The sequence below is a fragment of the Bufo bufo genome, chromosome 1, assembly GCF_905171765.1.
Source record: "Bufo bufo chromosome 1, aBufBuf1.1, whole genome shotgun sequence".
Lineage (NCBI taxonomy): Eukaryota > Metazoa > Chordata > Amphibia > Anura > Bufonidae > Bufo > Bufo bufo.
This window is the reverse complement of record NC_053389.1, coordinates 831,286,831-831,313,203: the sequence shown is the minus strand read 5'-3', so window position 1 is coordinate 831,313,203 and position 26,373 is coordinate 831,286,831. Positions and strand designations below refer to the sequence as shown.

Genomic DNA, 26,373 nt, shown 5'->3' with positions numbered 1-26,373 from the left:
TTCCTTTGTGTGTTGTCCCTCTCCGTGTCTGTTGTTACTAGGCTGCAGGGAGACGCTGGTTAATTCATCTGGGAAGGAACGGGTCATCTCAAGCCCTGCCAATAACCATAGGGCTCTTCAGGGTCTCCAGGTCCTCCAGGTTCCGGTTCATGGGCATTCCTACCTTCAAGGTGTGCCCATAGGGATATGAGTCAGGGCAAGGAGTAGGGTTCTATAGGAGGCAACCTTTTCCTGTTCCTTTAGCGTTTAGGCCTAGTGGCTTTTCCCTTCCCTCCTGTTGTTGGTGTGGTGCTCCCTACTATACCTTGTAGATTCTTGGGCCACTGCACAGTTCCTGTAAGGCTGAGTTGGCACTTGAGTTATTTCGTCAGTTTTGGCCCCGTAACTGACCAAATGAGTAAAGTCTGAAGTGATTCTAAGAATGACGCCTGTCATCTGCGTGTCATACTAACTCACAGCACTGTCTCACTAGCACAGCAAACTCCCTATGCATGTTTCTGCAATACACAGTGCTCTACACCACTATACAGGCTCTCGGCAGCCAGCTGTTTTCTAATGCATTTTCTCACAATAAATTCAGATCAATTTAAATCTTTTTGGGAAATTCGGCGAACCATCTGAATCGAATTTTTTAGAAATTTGCTCTTCTCCGGCCTGTACAATACTTGGCATAAAGCCATCATATGTGGGAGCCTTTAGATATTATATATGTTTTAATAAAGGCGGACTCATGCTTTGAAGCTACACTTATGTGGAGCATTCTGGGTGCACCTGTGGCAGAGAACATAAAGCAGGGCTGCTTTTTGCCCACAGTACACTCTGAATTGTAAAACACGCATTACACACTTGTATTTTAATTATTCTCCCCACCGCTCCACCCACATAAACACCTGTAAAAGATGAACTGTAAAAGAGTTGGGCCTACTGTTTGATGCGTGATTGTTCACACAGAGATTTAAAAAAGTGCTCTCTGGATTATAAAACATGCGTTGCACACTTTTTGTATTATTTTACCCACCCCTCCACCCACATCAACACTTGAACTGTCTGGATATGCCCTATCAAAGATTTAGGCCTACTATTTGATGCGTGATTGTTCACACAGACATTTGAAAAACAGTTCTGTAGTACAGTAGTGTGATTATTCCCCTCACCTCTCCACCCACAACAAACATCATTGAACTGTCTCGAGATGTCCTGTAAAAGCATTGGACATGCTGCTTGATGTCTGTTTGTTCACACTTTACTGTCTTATGGTTTTATTCTGGTAAAATGCTTTTGCCATAGTGCAACATGTTTAATGTGGAAGGATGTGATGCACTGAAAAATAATTACAATAATTGCTCTGTAGCAGATTATTATTGGGATGCTGGCATCAAGCTGGCAATAAGCCTATGTAGAAAGTTTAGTCAATGAGAAAAAAAAATGTTCTTGCAGGTAGATGATTTTGAGGTTCTGCAGTAGCTGCATCTCTATTATATGGTAGTGACTGCAGCTAGGAGGCACTGCCTGTGCCAGCCACGGCTACACACTCCCTAAAATATTATGTTATGCAAGCGGGTGTGGACCCACTGCGCCACTGACTGCCTATACTCTGGAGGGGCGTGACTAAGCATCTACCTGGTCTTCACTAGAGATTCTGATGGTAAGGATAGGCTTGGACCATTAGGGTAGTTGCCAGGTGCCACTCCAGAGCAGTCCCCGAGTCAGTGGCAGCTGACCAAGGGGTCAGAGATACCGATGCAAGCACCGAGGGGAAGTATATGGTCAGGGCAGGCAGAGATCAAGCAAGGTCCGTAAACGAAGTCCGAGGTCAGAGGCAGACGGCAAACAAGCAAGGTCTGATAATTCCAAAAGCAGGATCCGGACCACAGCAAAACAGAACTTTAAAAACGCCTTCACACTTGGAACTAGACAAGCTAGTGACCATGAGTTGCTCAGGCATCTTCCTGTGGTAGGAAGCGCCTTTAAATACCTCCTGCAATCCAGCCATAGGCTGGTGAGACAGAGGGCATGTATGTGCTGTCTCACAAGTGAGGAGAGACACACTAATACAAGCCCTACCAACAGTACAGGTCTCCAGCAGGAAGTAAACTCTGGCATGGAGCACAGATGCAACAGCTAAGCTCCCTGGTGCCCAAGCTTGTCAGCATAGAACATGGCAGCAGGAGGGAAAGAGGGAGCCCGGCGCCCGCGCCCGCGGGTAGGGGCAGCCGCGCCGACACAGACCGCTGGGCTAACACTAGGTTTTCCCTTCACCGTCCCTCACACTAGAAGATATGCATGATTGTGACTGAACACTGTCCCTGAGATGGTTTTTCAGGCAGACACTGTAAGACTCATCCATCCTCATTCACAGCCCAACACAGAATGACGTTCTGCTAGGTCACCTCCCTGCCTGCTGCAGACCTGATTGGCTCACAGGGTGGCAGACAGCCTGGATGAGCCAATCAGTGTAAGCCCTGCCCCGTGCACGCTCAGGGTCATGTGAGCATGCTTCCTCCTCCCTCATGGTATTTCCTTTCCTACATGTGCAGTAAAATGGCGATGAACGCCGTTGTACTGGATTCTTCCAAAGCACAGCTGGAAAGCTTCAGGTTGGCTTTGCAGACAGATTTTTCATTTGTTGTGAACCAATTTGCTCATTCTTAGTGAGGGCAGCATAAAAATGCCATATGAGCCGAAATTTTACACCAGTTTTATTATATAGAAGCATGATAACTAGGGATGAGCGAACCCGAACTTTGGGGTGTCCGTGACACGGACCCGAACCCGAACATTTTCGGAAAAGTCCGGGTTCGGGTTCGGTGTTCGGCGCTTTCTTGGCGCTTTTTGAAAGGCTGCAAAGCAGCCAATCAACAAGCGTCATACTACTTGCCCCAAGAGGCCATCACAGCCATGCCTACTATTGGCATGGCTGTGATTGGCCAGTGCAGCATGTGACCCAGCCTCTATATAAGCTTGGGTCACGTAGCGCTGCACGTCACTCTGCTGATTCAAGCGTAGGGAGAGGTTGCAGCTGCGACGTTAGGGCGAGATTAGGCAGATTAACTCCTCCAAAAGACTTCATTCTGTGATCGATCTCCAGCTGTGGATCATTGAAGTGCTGATATCGACTTGCTTACTTTTTTGAGGCTGCCCAGAGCGTTTTTAGATCACTTTTTTTCTGGGGTGATCGGCGGCCATTTTGTGACTTGTGGTGCGCCAGCACAAGCTATCACCAAGTGTATTTAACCATCGATAGTGTGGTTATTTTGTGCTATAGAAAAAACAAGACAAAGAAATACCAAACAGTGGCCGCACCTCAAAAATACAATTTATTAGAATATATAAAGATTAAAAACATGTACATGGGGCAAACCCCAAGGATGGTACAATAAGAATATATATATGCATAATGTAATACCACACAGGGAGCCTATGCAAAAACGGATAAGCAATATAATCCCTGAAAAGACTCCCTCAATCCTATAGTAGTGGCACAAACATAATGATAACACACAGAGCATACAAAACCCATCCAAGAGGAGTGCACAGAAAACCTGACGCGTATCGCTAGTGCCTGGACTAGCTTCCTCAGAGGTCCATGTGCATTTGAATGCTAGGGACACATCCTATATAGTGAGTAAGATCAAGTATCAAATTACATAAATGGGAATCAGTTGTGGTCATACCTGTTGGAAGCTCATTAGGTCAAGAGGTCAGAGGGGAGCCACAGATGAGTGTCACCTGTATGGGTCCCGGTGCATGGTCCGAGCGCACCTGCGACCGCCGGGGAGCCGGCGTGTTGTCATAGCAGGTGCGCATGCGCAAAATGGCTCCCAGAACAGACATCGGCGCCACGGTGCGTTCCAAACAGCGGAAACGCAGTGGGACGACTGACGTCATATCCGGGAGTCACACCGCAGCTAAGTCCCGGCGAAGCGCAAAGCGCGCACGAGAGCAGGCGCACCAGGCATTGAATATCTGTTCATGGAGTGCACATGAATGACCATTAGCCAATGCATAATTATTACATATCCCCAAAACAATATACATATATATATATACATAGTCATACAATTATGATATAGTGCGGATATAATAACTTGAGCATCAATTTTGTACAGTATGATCATCCAGATGCGTTTACTCATACATGATCAGAGAGGGATTCAGATTTCAAAATGCATAATAGCCATAATAGTTTGCACAATTGTTGTACCCCACAAATTGGCAGTTTATATAAATAAATAGATAAATAAATACATGTGTATACAATTACAATTATTACGGGTGCAATGTAACCTTTGACATACAAAATTCATATCTGCTATACAATAGTATTAAAAAATATATATATATGTCCTCACATCCGTGATCAAAAAACACACATAACATGATATAATATCCCATAATTTAGTCTAAAAAAAGGGTGTGCAAATCAGTGCTTACTCATGCACGAGTAATGTATACAAATAAGATATACCATAAGACCATAGAATTCTTGCAATAACACCCAAAGAAATCCTCCATGAACCACTTTACATGATGAACAATCTTATAAAAAGGGGGTGATCTCATGCACATTCTGCACATCACAGGGTGAGGACCATGCACCGGGACAAACGGCCAGTAAGCGCAGGCGCATATATAAAAAGAGAACGTCCAAGGATACATTCTTAATAACCAATTGTTATTGGATCCTATGTTTGTCCATAAAAAAGCATTCTCAGACAAACCATGAAATAAACAAAAGTGAACCAAAACATACATATAAATGTACAATAAGATGACAATACGGTTAATCCCTCAGACAAGAGGGAGTATGAGGTAGCTAGAAAGAGGGCCTAGAGGAGGGGAAGGAAATAGTGTGAATATTCATGACCCAGGGTCATTAGAGTCACATGTTGCAAAACATTCCGAGTCCAATCACCCGAGGTCAATGAGAGTGCGAAAACACCAATTATAACAATAATAAGTTAATCATATGTAATAATAGTGAAGACGAAAAGGATCCAGGAGGGGAAAATCCGTAATGCGGTAGGTCCTGTATCCCAGTAGACACCAATCTTGTGATCCATTGTGGTGTGTTTTTTTGGCAGGGCTCGAGAGAAGAATGTGAGGACTTCATCAGTCAGCTCAATCAGAACCAATATAACATAACCTTGACATCCAACATCTCAGACTCTGAAGTTGATTTTCTGGATCTCAAAATCAAGGTAAATAATGGCAGGTTAGTGACATCCCTTTTCCGGAAACATACAGCAACTAATAGCATACTTCATTTCTCAAGTTTCCACCCAAAACATCTGAAGACGGGCATACCTAGAGGCCAGTTCCTGCGGCTACGACGCAACTGTACGGAGATGTGTGACTTCAGGGCGGCCTCAGAAGATTTATCAACAAGACTGCATGAGAGGGGCTACCCCAAAAAAGTCATTTCACGGGCGTTTGAAAATGCGAAGGAATCTAAATTATGGGATATTAGACTAAATTTTTTTAGACTAAATTATGGGATATTATATCATGTTATGTGTGTTTTTTGATCACGGATGTGAGGACATATATATATATTTTTTAATACTATTGTATAGCAGATATGAATTTTGTATGTCAAAGGTTACATTGCACCCGTAATAATTGTAATTGTATACACATGTATTTATTTATCTATTTATTTATATAAACTGCCAATTTGTGGGGTACAACAATTGTGCAAACTATTATGGCTATTATGCATTTTGAAATCTGAATCCCTCTCTGATCATGTATGAGTAAACGCATCTGGATGATCATACTGTACAAAATTGATGCTCAAGTTATTATATCCGCACTATATCATAATTGTATGACTATGTATATATATATATGTATATTGTTTTGGGGATATGTAATAATTATGCATTGGCTAATGGTCATTCATGTGCACTCCATGAACAGATATTCAATGCCTGGTGCGCCTGCTCTCGTGCGCGCTTTGCGCTTCGCCGGGACTTAGCTGCGGTGTGACTCCCGGATATGACGTCAGTCGTCCCACTGCGTTTCCGCTGTTTGGAACGCACCGTGGCGCCGATGTCTGTTCCGGGAGCCATTTTGCGCATGCGCACCTGCTATGACAACACGCCGGCTCCCCGGCGGTCGCAGGTGCGCTCGGACCATGCACCGGGACCCATACAGGTGACACTCATCTGTGGCTCCCCTCTGACCTCTTGACCTAATGAGCTTCCAACAGGTATGACCACAACTGATTCCCATTTATGTAATTTGATACTTGATCTTACTCACTATATAGGATGTGTCCCTAGCATTCAAATGCACATGGACCTCTGAGGAAGCTAGTCCAGGCACTAGCGATACGCGTCAGGTTTTCTGTGCACTCCTCTTGGATGGGTTTTGTATGCTCTGTGTGTTATCATTATGTTTGTGCCACTACTATAGGATTGAGGGAGTCTTTTCAGGGATTATATTGCTTATCCGTTTATGCATAGGCTCCCTGTGTGGTATTACATTATGCATATATATATTCTTATTGTACCATCCTTGGGGTTTGCCCCATGTACATGTTTTTAATCTTTATATATTCTAATAAATTGTATTTTTGAGGTGCGGCCACTGTTTGGTATTTCTTTGTCTTGTTTTTTCTATGTTTGCAACATATACCAGGCCAGCACTCTTGCATTATTATTGGTGTGCCCCCCGTGCCTTAGGATTGTAGATTTGTTTGTACGGCCAGGGACGTGTTCCCTTCCTGCCTTTTCTGGGGGTGTGGCACCCTACTTTTGTGGTTATATCATGGCATTCAATTTGGAGGCGAGGGAAGCAGCGTGGACTTCGCAGGCATCTGCTTTGTTCCACGAAGATGGGGTCACCGACACAGGGGGTGACTTCAGAACATTAACGTCTGAGATCATTGACACCCACAAGCTCCATACTCGGGTTTGGTGGAACATCAAAAGCCTTGAGGAATACCTCAAGTGCTCCATCATCCCCAGGGGCCTGAGGGTGCAAAAATTTCCGGCATGGGAGGTCACTGTAGAATTCAAGGAGACTTGGGAGCAGGGACTCCTACAATGTTCCAAAATATTGATGGATATGCTGATTGTACATAGTAACATAGTAGTAACATAGTAACATAGTACATAAGGCCGAAAAAAAGACATTTGTCCATCCAGTTCGGCCTGTCATCCTACAAGTTGATCCAGAGGAAGGCAAAAAAACCCTGTGAGGTAGAAGCCAATTTTCCTCACTTTAGGGGAATAAAAAATTCCTTCCCGACTCCAATCAGGCAATCAGAATAACTCCCTGGATCAACGACCCCTCTCTAGTAGCTATAGCCTGTAATATTATTACACTCCAGAAATACATCCAGGCCCCTCTTGAATTCCTTTATTGTACTCACCATCACCACCTCCTCAGGCATAGAGCTCCATAGTCTCACTGCTCTTACCGTAAAGAACCCTTTTCTATGTTTGTGTACAAGAAAAGGGTTCTTTACGGTAAGAGCAGTGAGACTATGGAACTCTCTGCCTGAGGAGGTGGTGATGGTGAGTACAATAAAGGAATTCAAGAGGGGCCTGGATGTATTTCTGGAGTGTAATAATATTACAGGCTATAGCTACTAGAGAGGGGTCGTTGATCCAGGGAGTTATGATAAGGAATTGTTACAACGGACTAGATTAAGGCTTATGGAGTTAGAATTAAAATTGGATCAACATGATAAGGACAAGGTTGCGGCATTTCAGGTGAGATTGAAAGAAACATTGGAAAGCTTTGATAGGGAGATTATGATAGGGAAAAAGACGAAGTTTCAACGTGATAAAGGTGATTTTGAGAGGAAACAGGCCTTTAGGTGGAAACATAGTGGTAACACACGGGCACCCTCTAGGGGCCATCAGATAAATAATACAAATGTCAAACAAGCGACCCCCGGTACGCATAGTGATGTGGATTTTTTATCCGAAAACAGCGAAGACAGCGAACTAGGAGGGGATTACGAAAATCCCAAAAGAAAGGGACCCCAACTACGCAGAGGCAACAGTCAACCATACAAGAAACGGATGTAGAAACCAGTCACCCACAGGCCGGGTCTCTACAGGTCATTAATCTTTCACCACATATATTATCTGAGCAGGAAAGACTGGTCCTGCAAAAGGGACTGTCCTTCTCCCCCATGAATACATTGGACAAGTTTGAGTTTGTGAAAGATATTTATTTATTTTGCAGACAGTTATGTTTCAAATTACTTTATGCTCAACCTACACTTGTGACAGAACTCATGGAGGATGAACGTGGTGTCTTTCTTGACTTAATGGATTTATTGAAGGAGAGCGACAGTGACCTAGGTAGGAGACCCTTTAATTTATCAAAACCGTCCACAATCACACCATCATTAAGCCTTTTTCCTAATATTAATTTGTTTTTCCAAGCTGTTCTCCAGGAAGTTCGGAAACTTCAAAGGAACACCATCAGGGGAAGGAATATGGCTGCAACCGAATCCATTATCATCAAACAATTACAACAAAACAGCTCCTTCGTCATAAAGGAGGCCGACAAAGGTGGGAATGTGGTTTTGTGGGATACGGAAAAATATCTAAATGAGGCCAAACGACAGTTAGGCAATAAGATTTTTTATACCCCTGTCCCAGCAGATCCCACAGTTACTTTCAAGAAAAAAATGGATCTATTCCTGAAAAGAGCTCTTAATTTGAAAATCATTACAAAACGGGAATTCCAATTTTTGGAGGTGAGTTGCCCTATCACACCGACATTTTATATGTTACCTAAGGTGCATAAAAACTTGGAGGACCCACCTGGTCGGCCAATTGTGGCTGGGATAGGGGGCCTTTGCGAACAGGCGTGCATTTATTTAGATTTCTTTTTACAGCCGTTCGTGTTGGGCCTAAAATCCCATATTCGTGATTCCATGCACCTTATCCAACAACTTAAGGATATCACCCTGCCGTCTGACACTCTATTGGTTACGTGTGATGTCGAGTCATTATACTCTAACATTGCCCACAATCACGGGATTGCCGCTGTTGAGTCCTTCTTGTCTTGTTCAACGACAGATGACCCAGCCCACCACACTTTCTCGGTGAGTCTACTGGAATTTGTCCTTTCACATAATTATTTTTTTTTCGATCGAGTGTTTTACAGGCAGGTCTCAGGCACAGCGATGGGGGCACGATGTGCGCCCTCTTACGCCAATCTATTTCTAGGTTGGTGGGAGTCCGCACGGGTGTACCCATTGGACAGATTCAGGGACCATGTGGTGGGTTGGTTTCGTTTTATAGACGATATTTTGTTTTTTTGGCAGGGCTCGAGAGAAGAATGTGAGGACTTCATCAGTAAGCTCAATCAGAACCAATATAACATAACCTTGACATCCAACATCTCAGACTCTGAAGTTGATTTTCTGGATCTCAAAATCAAGGTAAATAATGGCAGGTTAGTGACATCCCTTTTCCGGAAACATACAGCAACTAATAGCATACTTCATTTCTCAAGTTTCCACCCAAAACATCTGAAGACGGGCATACCTAGAGGCCAGTTCCTGCGGCTACGACGCAACTGTACGGAGATGTGTGACTTCAGGGCGGCCTCAGAAGATTTATCAACAAGACTGCATGAGAGGGGCTACCCCAAAAAAGTCATTTCACGGGCGTTTGAAAATGCGAAGGAATCTACACGTGATGATCTATTTATACCTAGGCCCAAACCAAGGGATAATAAAGTACGGTTGATTACTAAATATAACAATCAATGGCCGGATCTCTATAAAATCTTGAACACCCATTGGTTTTTACTTCAATCAGATGGCAAATTGGCGACACACGTGGATGACAAACCCAAGATCATAGCACGAAGGGCAACCAACTTAAAAGATACCCTAGTATGCAGTCATTTTCAACGCCCGGGTACATCTACTGGAAGGGGTGTGGCCCTTAAAGGTACATATTCCTGTGGGGACTGCAACATATGTCAATTTATGTTGAATTCCAACACTTTCTCCCATGGTGAGAATTCTAGAGTGTATTTAAAACACTACATTAATTGCCGTTCCAGGAATGTAGTGTATGCCCTCCTTTGTCCTTGTGAGAAGATCTATGTGGGCCAGACCATGCAGGAGCTGAGAAAGAGAGTCCAGCAGCATACATCAAACATTCGGTTGGCAGCAAGAGATAGAAGTAAGGACAAACCACTTACATCAGTGGCAGCTCACTTTTTGGACCACCACAATGGTAGGTACAATGACGTACGGGTGGTTGGATTGGATTTGGTTCGGAGTAACATCAGGGGCACACATATCTCCAGGTGTTTGCTCCGTTCTGAATCAAGATGGATATTTAACCTTGGTTCACAATCCCCAGGGGGTCTTAATGAGGAACTCACTTTCACTGGTTTCTATATGTAGGCCCATTTTCTAATTTTATGGGCCTATGTATTACATTGTTTGTTTTTCCTCACCTCTTTTGTTTTCTTTTGTTTCACAACAGCATATGCTCATTGCATTCTTATATATCTTTTTAGGATCACAAGATTGGTGTCTACTGGGATACAGGACCTACCGCATTACGGATTTTCCCCTCCTGGATCCTTTTCGTCTTCACTATTATTACATATGATTAACTTATTATTGTTATAATTGGTGTTTTCGCACTCTCATTGACCTCGGGTGATTGGACTCGGAATGTTTTGCAACATGTGACTCTAATGACCCTGGGTCATGAATATTCACACTATTTCCTTCCCCTCCTCTAGGCCCTCTTTCTGGCTACCTCATACTCCCTCTTGTCTGAGGGATTAACCGTATTGTCATCTTATTGTACATTTATATGTATGTTTTGGTTCACTTTTGTTTATTTCATGGTTTGTCTGAGAATGCTTTTTTATGGACAAACATAGGATCCAATAACAATTGGTTATTAAGAATGTATCCTTGGACGTTCTCTTTTTATATATGCGCCTGCGCTTACTGGCCGTTTGTCCCGGTGCATGGTCCTCACCCTGTGATGTGCAGAATGTGCATGAGATCACCCCCTTTTTATAAGATTGTTCATCATGTAAAGTGGTTCATGGAGGATTTCTTTGGGTGTTATTGCAAGAATTCTATGGTCTTATGGTATATCTTATTTGTATACATTACTCGTGCATGAGTAAGCACTGATTTGCACACCCTTTTTTTAGACTAAATTATGGGATATTATATCATGTTATGTGTGTTTTTTGATCACGGATGTGAGGACATATATATATATTTTTTAATACTATTGTATAGCAGATATGAATTTTGTATGTCAAAGGTTACATTGCACCCGTAATAATTGTAATTGTATACACATGTATTTATTTATCTATTTATTTATATAAACTGCCAATTTGTGGGGTACAACAATTGTGCAAACTATTATGGCTATTATGCATTTTGAAATCTGAATCCCTCTCTGATCATGTATGAGTAAACGCATCTGGATGATCATACTGTACAAAATTGATGCTCAAGTTATTATATCCGCACTATATCATAATTGTATGACTATGTATATATATATATGTATATTGTTTTGGGGATATGTAATAATTATGCATTGGCTAATGGTCATTCATGTGCACTCCATGAACAGATATTCAATGCCTGGTGCGCCTGCTCTCGTGCGCGCTTTGCGCTTCGCCGGGACTTAGCTGCGGTGTGACTCCCGGATATGACGTCAGTCGTCCCACTGCGTTTCCGCTGTTTGGAACGCACCGTGGCGCCGATGTCTGTTCCGGGAGCCATTTTGCGCATGCGCACCTGCTATGACAACACGCCGGCTCCCCGGCGGTCGCAGGTGCGCTCGGACCATGCACCGGGACCCATACAGGTGACACTCATCTGTGGCTCCCCTCTGACCTCTTGACCTAATGAGCTTCCAACAGGTATGACCACAACTGATTCCCATTTATGTAATTTGATACTTGATCTTACTCACTATATAGGATGTGTCCCTAGCATTCAAATGCACATGGACCTCTGAGGAAGCTAGTCCAGGCACTAGCGATACGCGTCAGGTTTTCTGTGCACTCCTCTTGGATGGGTTTTGTATGCTCTGTGTGTTATCATTATGTTTGTGCCACTACTATAGGATTGAGGGAGTCTTTTCAGGGATTATATTGCTTATCCGTTTATGCATAGGCTCCCTGTGTGGTATTACATTATGCATATATATATTCTTATTGTACCATCCTTGGGGTTTGCCCCATGTACATGTTTTTAATCTTTATATATTCTAATAAATTGTATTTTTGAGGTGCGGCCACTGTTTGGTATTTCTTTGTCTTGTTTTTTCTATGTTTGCAACATATACCAGGCCAGCACTCTTGCATTATTATTGGTGTGCCCCCCGTGCCTTAGGATTGTAGAGTTATTTTGTGCTATATCCTACATCAGCTGCAGGCTGAGCCTGTGTCACCGAAGTGCATTTAACCATCAACAGTCTGGTTATTTTTTGGCCATATACTACATCAGCTGCAGGCTGAGCCTGTGTCACCCAAGTGCATTTAACCATCAACAGTGTGGTTATTTTTTGGCCATATACTACATCTGGTGCAGGCTGAGCCTGTGTCACCCAAGTGCATTTAACCATCAACAGTGTGCTTATTTTTTGACCATATACTACATCTGGGGCAAGTTGAGCCTGTCACACAGCGCAAAAAAAAAAAACAGGCCTGACATTTCTATTCAACCAAATCTGTACTGTTTTAGCTGGTCAAGTTATTTGTAGTGACCGTAAAAGCACACTTTTTGTTCTGGGTTGAAAAACTATTCCCAAATTTGCCATTCTCAAAATAACTAGTTTCTGGTATTTGAGGCCTACTTGAAATCTATCCCAAAAAGGATATCTTACATTGAAGGTGCTGATAGTGTCATTCAGAAAAACCTAAGACACACGCTACCGTGCAGATAGAAGTCTAATTCTATGATTAAACCTATACCTGTCACACAGCGCAAAAAAAAAACAGGCCTGACATTTCTATTCAACCAAATCTGCACAGTTTTAGCTGGTCAAGTTAATTGTAGTGACCGAAAAAGCACATTTTTTGTTCTGGGTTGAAAAACTATTCCCAAATTTGCCATTCTCAAAATTGTGGTGAACGGGAACAATGAGGAAAACATCTAATAAGGGACGCGGACGTGGACATGGTCGTGGTGGTGTTAGTGGACCCTCTGGTGCTGTGAGAGGACGTGGCCGTTCTGCCACAGCCACACGTCCTAGTGAACCAACTACCTCAGGTCCCAGTAGCCAGCAGAATTTACAGCGATATTTGGTGGAGCCCAATGCCGTTCTAAGGATGGTAAGGCCTGAGCAGGTACAGGCATTAGTCAATTGGGTGGCCGACAGTGGATCCAGCACGTTCACATTATCTCCCACCCAGTCTTCTGCAGAAAGCGCACAGATGGCGCATGAAAACCAAGCCCATCAGTCTGTCGCATCACCCCCATGCATATCAGGGAAACTGTCTGAGCCTCAAGTTATGCAGCAGTCTCTTATGCTGTTTGAAGACTCTGCTGCCAGGGTTTCCCAAGGGCATCCACCTAGCCCTTCCCCAGGGGTGGAAGAGATAGAATGCACTAACGCACAACCACTTATTTTTCCTGATGATGAGGACATGGGAATACCACCTCAGCACGTCTCTGATGATGACGAAACACAGGTGACAACTGTTGCGTCTTTCTGCAGTGTGCAGACTGAACAGGAGGTCAGGGATCAAGACTGGGTGGAAGACGATGCAGGGGACGATGAGGTCCTAGACCCCACATGGAATGAAGGTCGTGCCACTGACTTTCACAGTTCGGAGGAAGAGGCAGTGGTGAGACCGAGCCAACAGTGTAGCAAAAGAGGGAGCAGTGGGCAAAATCAGAACACCCGCCGCCAAGAGACTCCGCCTGTTACTGACCGCCGCCATCTGGGACCGAGCACCCCAAAGGCAGCTTCAAGGAGTTCCCTGGCATGGCACTTCTTCAAACAATGTGCTGACGACAAGACCCGAGTGGTTTGCACGCTGTGCCATCAGAGCCTGAAGCGAGGCATTAACGTTCTGAACCTTAGCATAACCTGCATGACCAGGCACCTGCATGCAAAGCATGAACTGCAGTGGAGTAAACACCTTAAAAACAAGGAAGTCACTCAGGCTCCCCCTGCTACCTCTTCTGCTGCTGCCGCCTCGGCCTCTTCTGCTGCTGCCGCCTCGGCCTCTTCTGCTGATGCTGCTGCCGCCTCGGCCTCTTCCTCTGCCTCTGGAGGAACGTTGGCACCTGCCGCCCAGCAAACATGGGATGTACCACCAACACCACCACCTGTGTCACCAAGCATCTCAACCATGTCACACGGCAGCGTTCAGCTCTCCATCTCACAAACATTTGAGAGAAAGCGTAAATTCCCACCTAGCCACCCTCGATCCCTGGCCCTGAATGCCAGCATTTCTAAACTACTGGCCTATGAAATGCTGTCATTTAGGCTGGTGGACACACACAGCTTTAAACAGCTCATGTCACTTGCTGTCCCACAGTATGTTGTTCCCAGCCGCCACTACTTCTCCAAGAGAGCCGTGCCTTCCCTGCACAAACAAGTGTCCGATAAAATCAAGTGTGCACTGCGCAACGCCATCTGTGGCAAGGTCCACCTAACCACAGATGCGTGGACCAGTAAGCATGACCAGGGACGCTATATCTCCCTAACTGCACACTGGGTAAATGTAGTGGCGGCTGGGCCACAGGCGGAGAGCTGTTTGGCGCACGTCCTTCCGCCGCCAAGGTTTGCAGGGCAACATTCTTTGCCTCCTGTCTCCTCCTCCTCCTACTCAGCTTCCTCCTCCTCTTCTTCCACCTGCTCATCCATTCAGCCACACACCTTCACCACCAACTTCACCACAGCTCGGGGTAAACGTCAGCAGGCCATTCTGAAACTCATATGTTTGGGGGACAGGCCCCACACCGCACAGGAGTTGTGGCGGGGTATAGAACAACAGACCGACGAGTGGTTGCTGCCGGTGAGCCTCAAGCCCGGCCTGGTGGTGTGCGATAATGGGAGAAATCTCGTTGCAGCTCTGGGACTAGCCGGTTTGACGCACATCCCTTGCCTGCGCATGTGCTGAATTTGGTGGTGCAGAAGTTAATTCGCAACTACCCCGACATGTCAGAGCTGCTGCATAAAGTGCGGGACGTCTGTTCGCGCTTCCGGCGTTCACACCCTGCCGCTGCTCGCCTGTCTGCGGTACACCGTAACTTCGGCCTTCCCGCTTACCGCCTTATATGCGACGTACCCACCAGGTGGAACTCCACCTTGCATATGCTGGACAGACTGTGCGAGCAGCAGCAGGCCATAGTGGAGTTTCAGCTGCAGCACGCACGGGTCAGTCGCACTGCGGATCAGACACACTTCACCACCAATGACTGGGCCTCCATGCGAGACCTGTGTGCCCTGTTGCGTTGTTTCGATTACTCCACCAACATGGCCAGTGGCGATGACGCCGTTATCAGCGTTACAATACCACTTCTATGTCTCCTCGAGAAAACACTTAGGGCGATGATGGAAGAGGAGGTGGCCCAGGAGGAAGAGGAGGAAGAGGGGTCATTTTTAGCACTTTCAGGCCAGTCTCTTCGAAGTGACTCAGAGGGAGGTTTTTTGCAACACCAGAGGCCAGGTACAAATGTGGCCAGACAGGGCCCACTACTGGAGGACGAGGAGGACGAGGATGAGGAGGAGGTGGAGGAGGATGAGGATGAAGCATGTTCACAGTTGGGTGGCACCCAAAGCAGCTCAGGCCCATCACTGGTGCGTGGCTGGGGGGAAACTCAGGACGATGACGATACGCCTCCCACAGAGGACAGCTTGTCCTTACCTCTGGGCAGCCTGGCACACATGAGCGACTACATGCTGCAGTGCCTGCGCAACGACAGCAGAGTTGCCCACATTTTAACGTGTGCGGACTACTGGGTTGCCACCCTGCTGGATCCCCGGTACAAAGACAATGTGCCCACCTTACTTCCTACACTGGAGCGTGATAGGAAGATGCGCGAGTACAAGCGCACGTTGGTAGACGCGCTACTGAGAGCATTCCCAAATGTCACAGGGGAACCAGTGGAAGCCCAAGGCGAAGGCAGAGGAGGAGCAAGAGGTCGCCAACGCAGCTGTGTCACGGCCAGCTCCTCTGAGGGCAGGGTTAGCATGGCAGAGATGTGGAAAAGTTTTGTCAACACGCCACAGCTAACTGCACCACCACCTGATACGGAACGTGTTAGCAGGAGGCAACATTTCACTAACATGGTGGAACAGTACCTGTGCACACCCCTCCATGTACTGACTGATGGTTCGGCCCCATTCAACTTCTGGGTCTCCAAAATGTCCACGTGGCCAGAGCTAGCCTTTTATGCCTTGGAGGTGCTGGCCTGCCCGGCGGCCAACGTTTTGTCTGAACGTGTATTCAGCACGGCAGGGGGCGTCATTACAGACAAACGCAGCCGCCTGTCTACAGCCAATGTGGACAAGCTGACATTCATAAAAATGAACCAGGCATGGATCCCACAGGACCTGTCCATCCCTTGTGCAGATTAGATATTAACTACCTCCCCTTAACAATATATTATTCTACTCCAGGGCACTTCCTCATTCAATACTATTTTTAATTTCATTTTACCATTATATTGCGGGGCAACCCAAAGTTGAATGAACCTCTCCTCTGTCTGGGTGCCGGGGCCTAAATGTGTGACAGTGGCCTGTTCCAGTGGTGGGTGACGTGAAGCCTGATTCTCTGCTATGACATGAAGACTGATTCTGCGCTGACATAAGGCCAGATTCTCTGTTACGCGACCTCTCTCCTCTGCCTGGGTGCCTGGGCCTAAATGTGTGACAGTGGCCTGTTCCAGTGGTGGGTGACGTGAAGCCTGATTCTCTGCTATGACATGAAGACTGATTCTGCGCTGACATAAGGCCAGATTCTCTGTTACGGGACCTCTCTCCTCTGTCTGGGTGCCGGGGCCTAAATATGTGACAGTGGCCTGTTCCAGTGGTGGGTGACGTGAAGCCTGATTCTCTGCTATGACATGAAGACAGATTCTGTGCTGACATAAGGCCACATTCTCTGTTACGGGACCTCTCTCCTCTGTCTGGGTGCCTGGGCCTAAATGTGTGACAGTGGCCTGTTCCAGTGGTGGGTGACGTGAAGCCTGATTCTCTGCTATGACATGAAGACTGATTCTGTGCTGACATAAGGCCAGATTCTCTGTTACGGGACCCCTCTCCTCTGTCTGGGTGCCGGGGCCTAAATATGTGACAGTGGCCTGTTCCAGTGGTGGGTGACGTGAAGCCTGATTCTCTGCTATGACATGAAGACAGATTCTGTGCTGACATAAGGCCAGATTCTCTGTTACGGGACCTCTCTCCTCTGTCTGGGTGCCGGGGCCTAAATATGTGACAGTGGCCTGTTCCAGTGGTGGGTGACGTGAAGCCTGATTCTCTGCTATGACATGAAGACTGATTCTGCCCTGACATAAGGCCAGAGTCTCTGTTACAGACCTCTCTCCTCTGTCTGGGTGCCGGGGCCTAAATATGTGACAGTGGCCTGTTCCAGTGGTGGGTGACGTGAAGCCTGATTCTCTGCTATGACATGAAGACAGATTCTGTGCTGACATAAGGCCAGATACTCTGTTACGGGACCTCTCTCCTCTGCCTGGGTGCCTGGGCCTAAATGTGTGACAGTGGCCTGTTCCAGTGGTGGGTGACGTGAAGCCTGATTCTCTGCTATGACATGAAGACAGATTCTGTGCTGACATAAGGCCAGATTCTCTGTTACGGGACCTCTCTCCTCTGTCTGGGTGCCGGGGCCTAAATATGTGACAGTGGCCTGTTTCAGTGGTGGGTGACGTAAAGCCTGATTCTATGCTATGACATGAAGACTGATTCTGCGCTGACATAAGGCCAGATTCTCTGTTACGGGACCTCTCTCCTCTGTCTGGGTGCCGGGGCCTAAATATGTGACAGTGGCCTGTTCCAGTGGTGGGTGACGTGAAGCCTGATTCTCTGCTATGACATGAAGACAGATTCTGTGCTGACATAAGGCCAGATTCTCTGTTACGGGACCTCTCTCCTCTGCCTGGGTGCCTGGGCCTAAATGTGTGACAGTGGCCTGTTCCAGTGGTGGGTGACGTGAAGCCTGATTCTCTGCTATGACATGAAGACTGATTCTGCACTGACATAAGGCCAGATTCTCTGTTACAGGACCTCTCTCCTCTGCCTGGGTGCCTGGGCCTAAATGTGTGACAGTGGCCTGTTCCAGTGGTGTGTTACGTGAAGCCTGATTCTCTGCTATGACATGAAGACTGATTCTGCGCTGACATAAGGCCAGATTCTCTGTTACGGGACCTCTCTCCTCTGCCTGGGTCCCTGGGCCTAAATATGTGACAGTGGCCTGTTCCAGTGGTGGGTGACGTGAAGCCTGATTCTCTGCTATGACATGAAGACTGATTCTGCGCTGACATAAGGCCAGATTCTCTGTTACGGGACCTCTCTCCTCTGCCTGGGTGCCTGGGCCTAAATATGTGACAGTGGCCTGTTCTAGTGGTGGTTGACGTGAAGCCTGATTCTCTGCTATGACATGAAGACTGATTCTGCGCTGACATAAGGCCAGATTCTCTGTTACGGGACCTCTCTCCTCTGTCTGGGTGCCGGGGCCTAAATATGTGACAGTGGCCTGTTCCAGTGGTGGGTGACGTGAAGCCTGATTCTCTGCTATGACATGAAGACTGATTCTGTGCTGACATGAAGCCAGATTCTCTGCTATGGCATGAAGAGACTGATTCTCTGCTGACATGTAGCCAGATTCTTTGCTATGGCATGAAGAGACTGATTCTCTGCTGACGTGAAGCCAGATTCTCTGCTATGGGACCTCTGTCCAATTGATATTGGTTAATTTAAAAAAAAAATATTTTTATTTTAATTCATTTCCCTATCCACATTTGTTTGCAGGGGATTTACCTACATGTTGCTGCCTTTTGCAGCCCTCTAGCTCTTTCCTGGGCTGTTTTACAGCCTTTTTAGTGCCCAAAAGTTCGGGTCCCCATTGACTTCAATGGGGTTCGGGACGAAGTTCGGTTCAGGTTCGGATCCCGAACCCGAACATTTCCGGGAAGTTCGGCCGAACTTCTCGAACCCGAACATCCAGGTGTTCGCTCAACTCTAATGATAACTTATCTCCTATTTCCCCTAAACATGCATTCCAGTATCTAATGATCATTATTAGGCAGGAGATATCCTGTTTGCTATTTTTCTCTCTATTACAAATGTTTATTTGTTAGTTTCTGTATGGGTTTCTGCATAAATCCCAGGGTCTGGAAAATGATTATACTGCTGTTTATTAGACATATAAATATATGAAAGCCAATGAATGTTTATTACATGACATGTTTATGGAATACTTTCTCTACGGCCTCCTTAATGTCTTTATTTCTCAGACTGTATATAACGGGGTTAATAAATGGAGTAAATACAGTATACAGCAGAGAGAGGATTTTATCAGTAACTCGTGTTTGTATACTGTTTGGAAAAACATAGACAATAAATATTGTCCAGTAAAATATGGAGACCACAATGAGGTGGGAGCTACAGGTGGAGAAGGCTTTCTGTCTACCAGTACTGGATGGAATCCTTAAGACTGATATCACAATGTAAGTATAAGACACTACAATGATTGCGGTTGGGACCATTACATTTGTAATTCCCAAAACAAAAATCTCCAAGTGAACAGGGAAGGTGTCAGAACAGGACAGGTCTAGTAAGGGGACAAGGTCACAGAATAAATGGTCGATGATATTTGACCCACAAAAGTTTAGCTTGGATGATGTTATAGTCACAATGAATGAAAGAAAAGTATCTAACAACCAACACATAGTGATTAAGTTAATACAAAATCTATTAGTCATGATAGCGGCATAACGGAGGGGATTACAGATGGCCACATATCTGTCATAAGACATCACAGCGAGAAGAAAACATTCAAATGCCTCGGGGGTTAAGAAAAAATAAAGCTGAGTCATACAACCAATAAAACTGACGGCTCCTCCATTATTCAGTAGGATGTAGAGCAGGCTGGGGACAATATCTGTGGATAATAAGATGTCACTGATGGACAGTTGTGAGATGAAGAAGTACATTGGAGTCTGGAGGTTCTTGCTAGTGGACACCAGGATGATGATCAGGAGATTCCCACATATTGAGGCAACAAAGACAAGAAGGAACAGAAGGAAGAGAACATTTCTAAAAAGTTGTCTGCCTTGAAATCCCAACAGAAAAAAGTCTGTGACCACAGTCAGATTTGTCTGCAAATAGAAAAAGGAAGTAAAGCAAACATTATAGACTTCAAATTGTAAAATGTCTGGATGTAGTTTTCAAGACCAAAGTAGTAAAGATGAGACCTTGGATATTGACACACAAACTATATATACTGGGACTGAATTTTTTCACTCATTCTGCCATTATTACATAGTAACATAGTACATAAGGCCGAAAAAAAGACATTTGTCCATCCAGTTCGGCCTGTTATCCTACAAGTTTATCCAGAGGAAGGCAAAAAAAAACTGTGAGGTAGAAGCCAATTTTCCCCACTTTAGGGGAATAAAAAATTCCTTCCCGACTCCAATCAGGCATCAGAATAACTCCCTGAATCAACGACCCCTCTCTAGTAGCTATAGCCTGTAATATTATTACACTCCAGAAATACATCCAGGCCCCTCTTGAATTCCTTTATTGTACTCGCCATCACCACCTCCTCAGGCAGAGAGTTCCATAGTCTCACTGCTCTTACAGTAAAGAATCCTCTTCTATGTTTGTGTACAAACCTTCTTTCCTCCAGACGCAGAGGATGTCCCCTCGTCACAGTCACAGTCCTGGGGATAAATAGATGATGGGATAGATCTCTGTACTGACCCCTGATATATTTATACATAGTAATTAGATCTCCCCTCAGTCGTCTTTTTTCTAACGTGAATAACCCTAATTTTGATAATCTTTCAGGGTACTGTAGTTGCCCCATTCCAGTTATTACTTTAGTTGCCCTCCTCTGGACCCTCTCCAGCTCTGCTATGTCTGCCTTGTTCACAGGAGCCCAGAACTGTACACAGTCCTCCATGTGTGGTCTGACTAGCGATTTGTAAAGTGGTAGGACTATGTTCTTATCACGGCATCTATGCCCCTTCTGATGCAACCCATTATCTTTTTGGCCTTGGCAGCAGCTGCCTGACACTGTTTTTTGCAGCTTAGTTTGCTGTTTATTAAAATTCCTAGATCCTTTTCCATGTCAGTGTTACCGAGTGTTTTACCATTTAGTATGTACGGGTGACTTGCATTATTCCTTCCCATGTGCATAACCTTATATTTGTCAGAGTTAAACCTCATCTGCCACTTCTCTGCCCAAGCCTCCAGTCTATCCAGATCCCTCTGTAGCTGTATACTGTGCTCTGTAGTATATATACTGTCCTCTGTAGTATATATACAGTATACTGTGCTCTGTAGTATATATACAGTATACTGTCCTCTGTAGTATATATATATACAGTATACTGTCCTCCTCAGTGTTAATTACTTTACACAGTTTAGTGTCATCTGCGAAAATTGATACTTTACTATGCAAGCCTTCTACAAGATCATTAATAAATATATTGAAGAGAATAGGGCCCAATACTGACCCCTGAGGTACCCCACTAGTGACAGTGACCCAATTATTTTTATAAAGTTTCTATATTTTTGTTATATCCCATATAAAAAATATACATCCTAGTGGCAGTCAGCAGTCATCTTGAGGAAAGTGAACAACACTGTGATCAGGTTCTGGAGCACTTGGCCAATAGCAACCATAATATAGCAAACTTCAATATAATATTCAATCAAGCAGTATAAAAGGGAGTTACAAAAACCTGGACCTAAATAGACTATAAATTCAGTTAAAAAAAAGGGAAAAGCTCAGTTTTAAAGATTTAGATTCTGAGAAATGGGAATACTGAAGCTAAATGGGGAGTTTGCCAGAGATATCTCATGAATACTGTAGTAAATTTACCATTACAGGTAAAAATGTCCAGAAAGAAACAGAAACCAATTTGGCTAAAAGGCACTGAATATAATAAGATAGAAGCAAAGAGCATTTAAAACATTTTATTTTTTATTTTTATATTTTTTATTAGTAAATTACAAAAAAAGCAGTAGCAATACATTTAACACTTACATAATAAAAACATCAAGTATCAACCAGAAAGGGATGAGAGTAATTAAAACAAATACATAAATTGGGGTCGTAGGGCATCCATTCCCCTCCCACTTAAATACCCTCTACATGGAAATACTTGACCTATCCAGTACATTACAATGAATATCACATTGCTTATATTACCTTTAAACCTTTATTCCTTCTCCCTCCCTCCCTCATTTCTAATTTCTCGTATATTTTTATACAAACTTGACACCAATTTGTGCTTACCTTTCCAACCTAATATATAATGCATCACCTCATGTGATTTTGTCATTATATCTTCCTTTTTTATAACCATTTTGACAATATCCACCAACTGAATATATCTAAAATAACTTTGTCCATCTTCCCTTACATTCATGAATAATGTGTCCCTATCCTTCAGTGTTTCATTTTGAAAATATTGTAAAATGTACCATTATGCTTTGTCAACCCAATATTTGGCCTCTTTCAAAAAAGTAACACTACCTAACCTCCTATTATACCATAAAGGTGTAACTTTAATCTGCCCCTCTAAATTCAGTATCTTTTTGACTTTGCCCCATAACCCCACCAGTGATTTTACCAATGGGATTTTATATAAGTGCATACTTTCCAATTGTCCTGATTCGAGTAATGTAAATATATCCGGTAAGCCACCCTCACTCTTATGTACCAAATGGCTCAAAAAATCTGCCTGTGTCCAATTCATCATTGTTGCAATATTAGCTACCATATAGTACAATCTGATATCTGGGACCTCTAGTCCTCCTTGTTGGTAAGATCTTGTAAGCCAATGTATCTTTCTCCTTACCTTTTTGTTTGACCAGATTAAAAACCAAGTTCCCCAAATAAATGGGACTGTTTCTAATGACATAGAACAACTGGGGCAACAGTATCATTTTGATTAAACCAATTCTATCTGCTTTGTTTATTGGTAATCTATTCCAAACTTTAATCCTCTCCTTCATCCTATCAAGTAATGGTTTAATATTTCATGCTATAAACTTATTAGGGTCCTTGGATATTTCCAGACCTAAATATTTAAAACTGTCCTGGGGAGTAAGAATCTTTAATTTTGCTTCTGAAATCACATTCTTATCACTCAGAGGGAGCAAGGTCGATTTGTCCCAGTTAATTAATATACCAGATTGTCTACCAAACTCTTCCACCAACAGCATGACATATTGCAGATCATTATTTGTATCATCCAAGAAAAAGAGCAGATCATCTGCATATAGAGACATTTTGTCCTCTCTCCCCCTCAGTCCGAAGCCCCGCAAATCCACATCCTGTCTAACTTTTATAGCCAGGATTCTATTGTCAGGGCAAAAACCAAGGGGGGGAGAGGACAACCCTGTCTCACCCCTCGTTCTATACGAAAACTATCAGATAGTATACCATTAACTGATATTCTGGCTTTGTTTATTTATATATAATCTTCATCCAGTCTATAAATCCTGGGCCAAAACCAAATTTTGTCATAGATTCCCATACAAAGTCCCAATTCACAGAGTCAAATGCTTTATGCGCATCTAATGACAAAATAGAGCATAGATCTTTATTATTCTCCGTAAACTGGATATTTGCAAAGACCCTAAGCAAGCCCAGTGTTGTAGACCTATCCGGAATTAATCCGTTTTGGTCCTTATAAATCAAATGTACTATGAACTTCCTCAGCCTTTTCGCCAAAATCCTAGCCAGAACTTTAGAATCATTATTCATAAGTGAAATTGGACGATACGAGGTGGGATCCGATCGATCTTTATCTTTTTTGGGGATTAAAATAATTGTCGCATCTTACATAGACTCTGGTAGACATCCTGTACATTTTGAGTATTCAAATACTTCCATAAGTCTATTTGCCCAAAATTCTTTAACTCTTTTATATAATTCATTTGGAATACCGTCCGGGCCTGATGTTTTACCAAGTGGTGCTTCATTTATTGCTGCTAGAATCTCCTAAGGATATAGGCCGGTCTAAGGCTGTCTGTTGGTCATCATTAAGTTTTGGGGTTCCTATTTCTCGCACATATTTTACCATCTCTTCTTTATGTATCTGGGTTTTTCCTGAATACAAGTCTTTATAAAAGGTCTTAAATATATCCCGTATCTTTTCCTGATCATTATATAATGGGCCGTCTTTTCCTCTAATTACGGCGAAATTCTCGACCGCATCCATATTCTTGATTATCTTAGATAAGACTTTACCGGTTTACCTCCTTCCCAATAATTCCTAGTCTTGACAAATAATTCTTTATTCTGCGCCTTTTCTTTGATGTAATTATCATAATTATTAACCGCTTTTAACCACTCATTTTTAATTTCCGGTGTTTTCTTACTTATCAACTGTGCCTCCTTATTTATCACCTTAGTTCTTAAATCTTCCTCTTTTTTCTTATATCCTTTTTTAAGCTCAATAATCTTTTTGTTTCTCAATCCTCTTACATAGGGCTTAGCAGTGTCTCAGACCACATTCACTCCAGCTGTATCCCCATTAATTTGAAAAAAAAAAGTCAAATCCTTTATTATTTGATCTTCTTTACCTATTAGATTGAGCCATATGGGATTTATCATATAGTTTTTACGCTTCACTTTCAAATTCTCAACTTTCAAGCCCACCTTTACCAATACTGGGGAATGATCTGAGATACATCTCGGTTCATACAATACCTCTATATTTTTTTGTAGTGTTAACTGATTACCAAGTATCAAGTCTATTCTTGACAAGGAATCGTAACTTTTACTATAACATGAGTACTGTTTTGCTTCTGGATTCTGGAATCCTCCATATATCCCACCAGCCAAATCTTGAGTTCGTTTTTTCAGCGGAGTATTTATTATTTTTTTGGGGTTCTCATTTTTTGTTACTCTATCTAAGTCATTATTCATTGTGCAGTTGAAATCACCCATTAATATTAATAGAGAGTCGCTTTTGTCTAACAGGAACTCATATAACTCTAAGAGCGCCGTGTCTATAAGGTGGAGGGATGTATACCCCAGCCAACACACATTTTACATTTTCAAAATTACCATATAAAAATATATACCGTCCCTCTACATCAGTGATGGCTAACCTTGGCACTCCAGCTGTGGTAAAACTACAACTCCCAAGATGCCCCGCTTGCTTGGCTGCTCTCAGAACTATATAGAAATAAATGGAGCATGCTGGGAGTCGTAGTTTCACCACAGCTGGAGTGCCAAGGTTAGCCATCACTGCTCTACATCAATGTTCTTCGAGATTATAGAGCACATAATATCCTTGCGAATAACAATGCTAACCCCTCTACTATACCCATTAAATACAGAGTGGAATTGATGAGCTATCCATTTTCTTTTAAACAAGTCTAATCTGTCTTTAACCATATGAGTCTCTACCAGACAAACCAGCGCTGGAAGGTATCTCCCAATGATATCAAATACTGCAAATAAAAATATAATTCTCCCCAAGACCTCTCACATTCCAAAATAAGATTTTAGTGTTAATCATATTTTTTACTTCTCATATTATTCATCCAAGGACCAATAATAAAAAATAAAAAAATAAAAAATCTCCTTTGTCCTCCCCTCCATATCCCCCCCCAACCCTATCCCTGTCTTCTAGGTCAGTGAACTTCTTAATTAAATCTATGTTTACCATTTTCAGAGCTCTAAATTCTTTTGATAATTCAGAGACTTGATCTTCTACATCACTAATTCTTTTTTCTGCCTGTTCAGCTCTCTCATCTAACCTTCTAGCATCGTCTCTAACCAATTGAACTTCTGATTTCAGTTCACTCATCTGCGTCGTAATTACTTCTAAGACACTATTGGATTTTTTTACTGCTAACATTATATCACCCAGTGTCGGTGTTTCCAAAGTATCTGCTTGAGGAAATTCATTAGTTTGCCCACTTTCCCCAACCAAGGGTTTATTTTGAATATTAGATTTCATTTAGCATTTAAAACATTGAACTCTGAGTGTACAGAAAAAGCATTCCAGACTGACAAAGAGCTCAGGAAATGACATTAAAATAAATCTAAAATACTTTTATAAATATATACAGTGGATATAAAAATTATCATATAAAAAATTAGACCAATAAGAATTATTTAACTTTTTTCACCAATAATTTCACCTGTATCTGAATTCTGTATAAT

The 26,373-nt window shown here is 43.5% G+C and overlaps 1 protein-coding gene across 1 annotated transcript; it reads right to left on the bottom strand.

Moving 5' to 3' along the window:
* Window positions 1-19,408: 19,408 nt before the first annotated feature.
* LOC120990092 (olfactory receptor 1468-like) lies at window positions 19,409-26,014 on the bottom strand. The gene is made up of 2 exons (XM_040418637.1): window positions 25,871-26,014; window positions 19,409-20,332 (listed from the first exon to the last, which is right to left on the bottom strand). Exons 1-2 carry the CDS (start codon window positions 26,012-26,014, stop codon window positions 19,409-19,411), a joined length of 1,068 nt encoding a protein of 355 aa, XP_040274571.1.
* Between the last annotated feature and the right edge of the window lie 359 nt (window positions 26,015-26,373).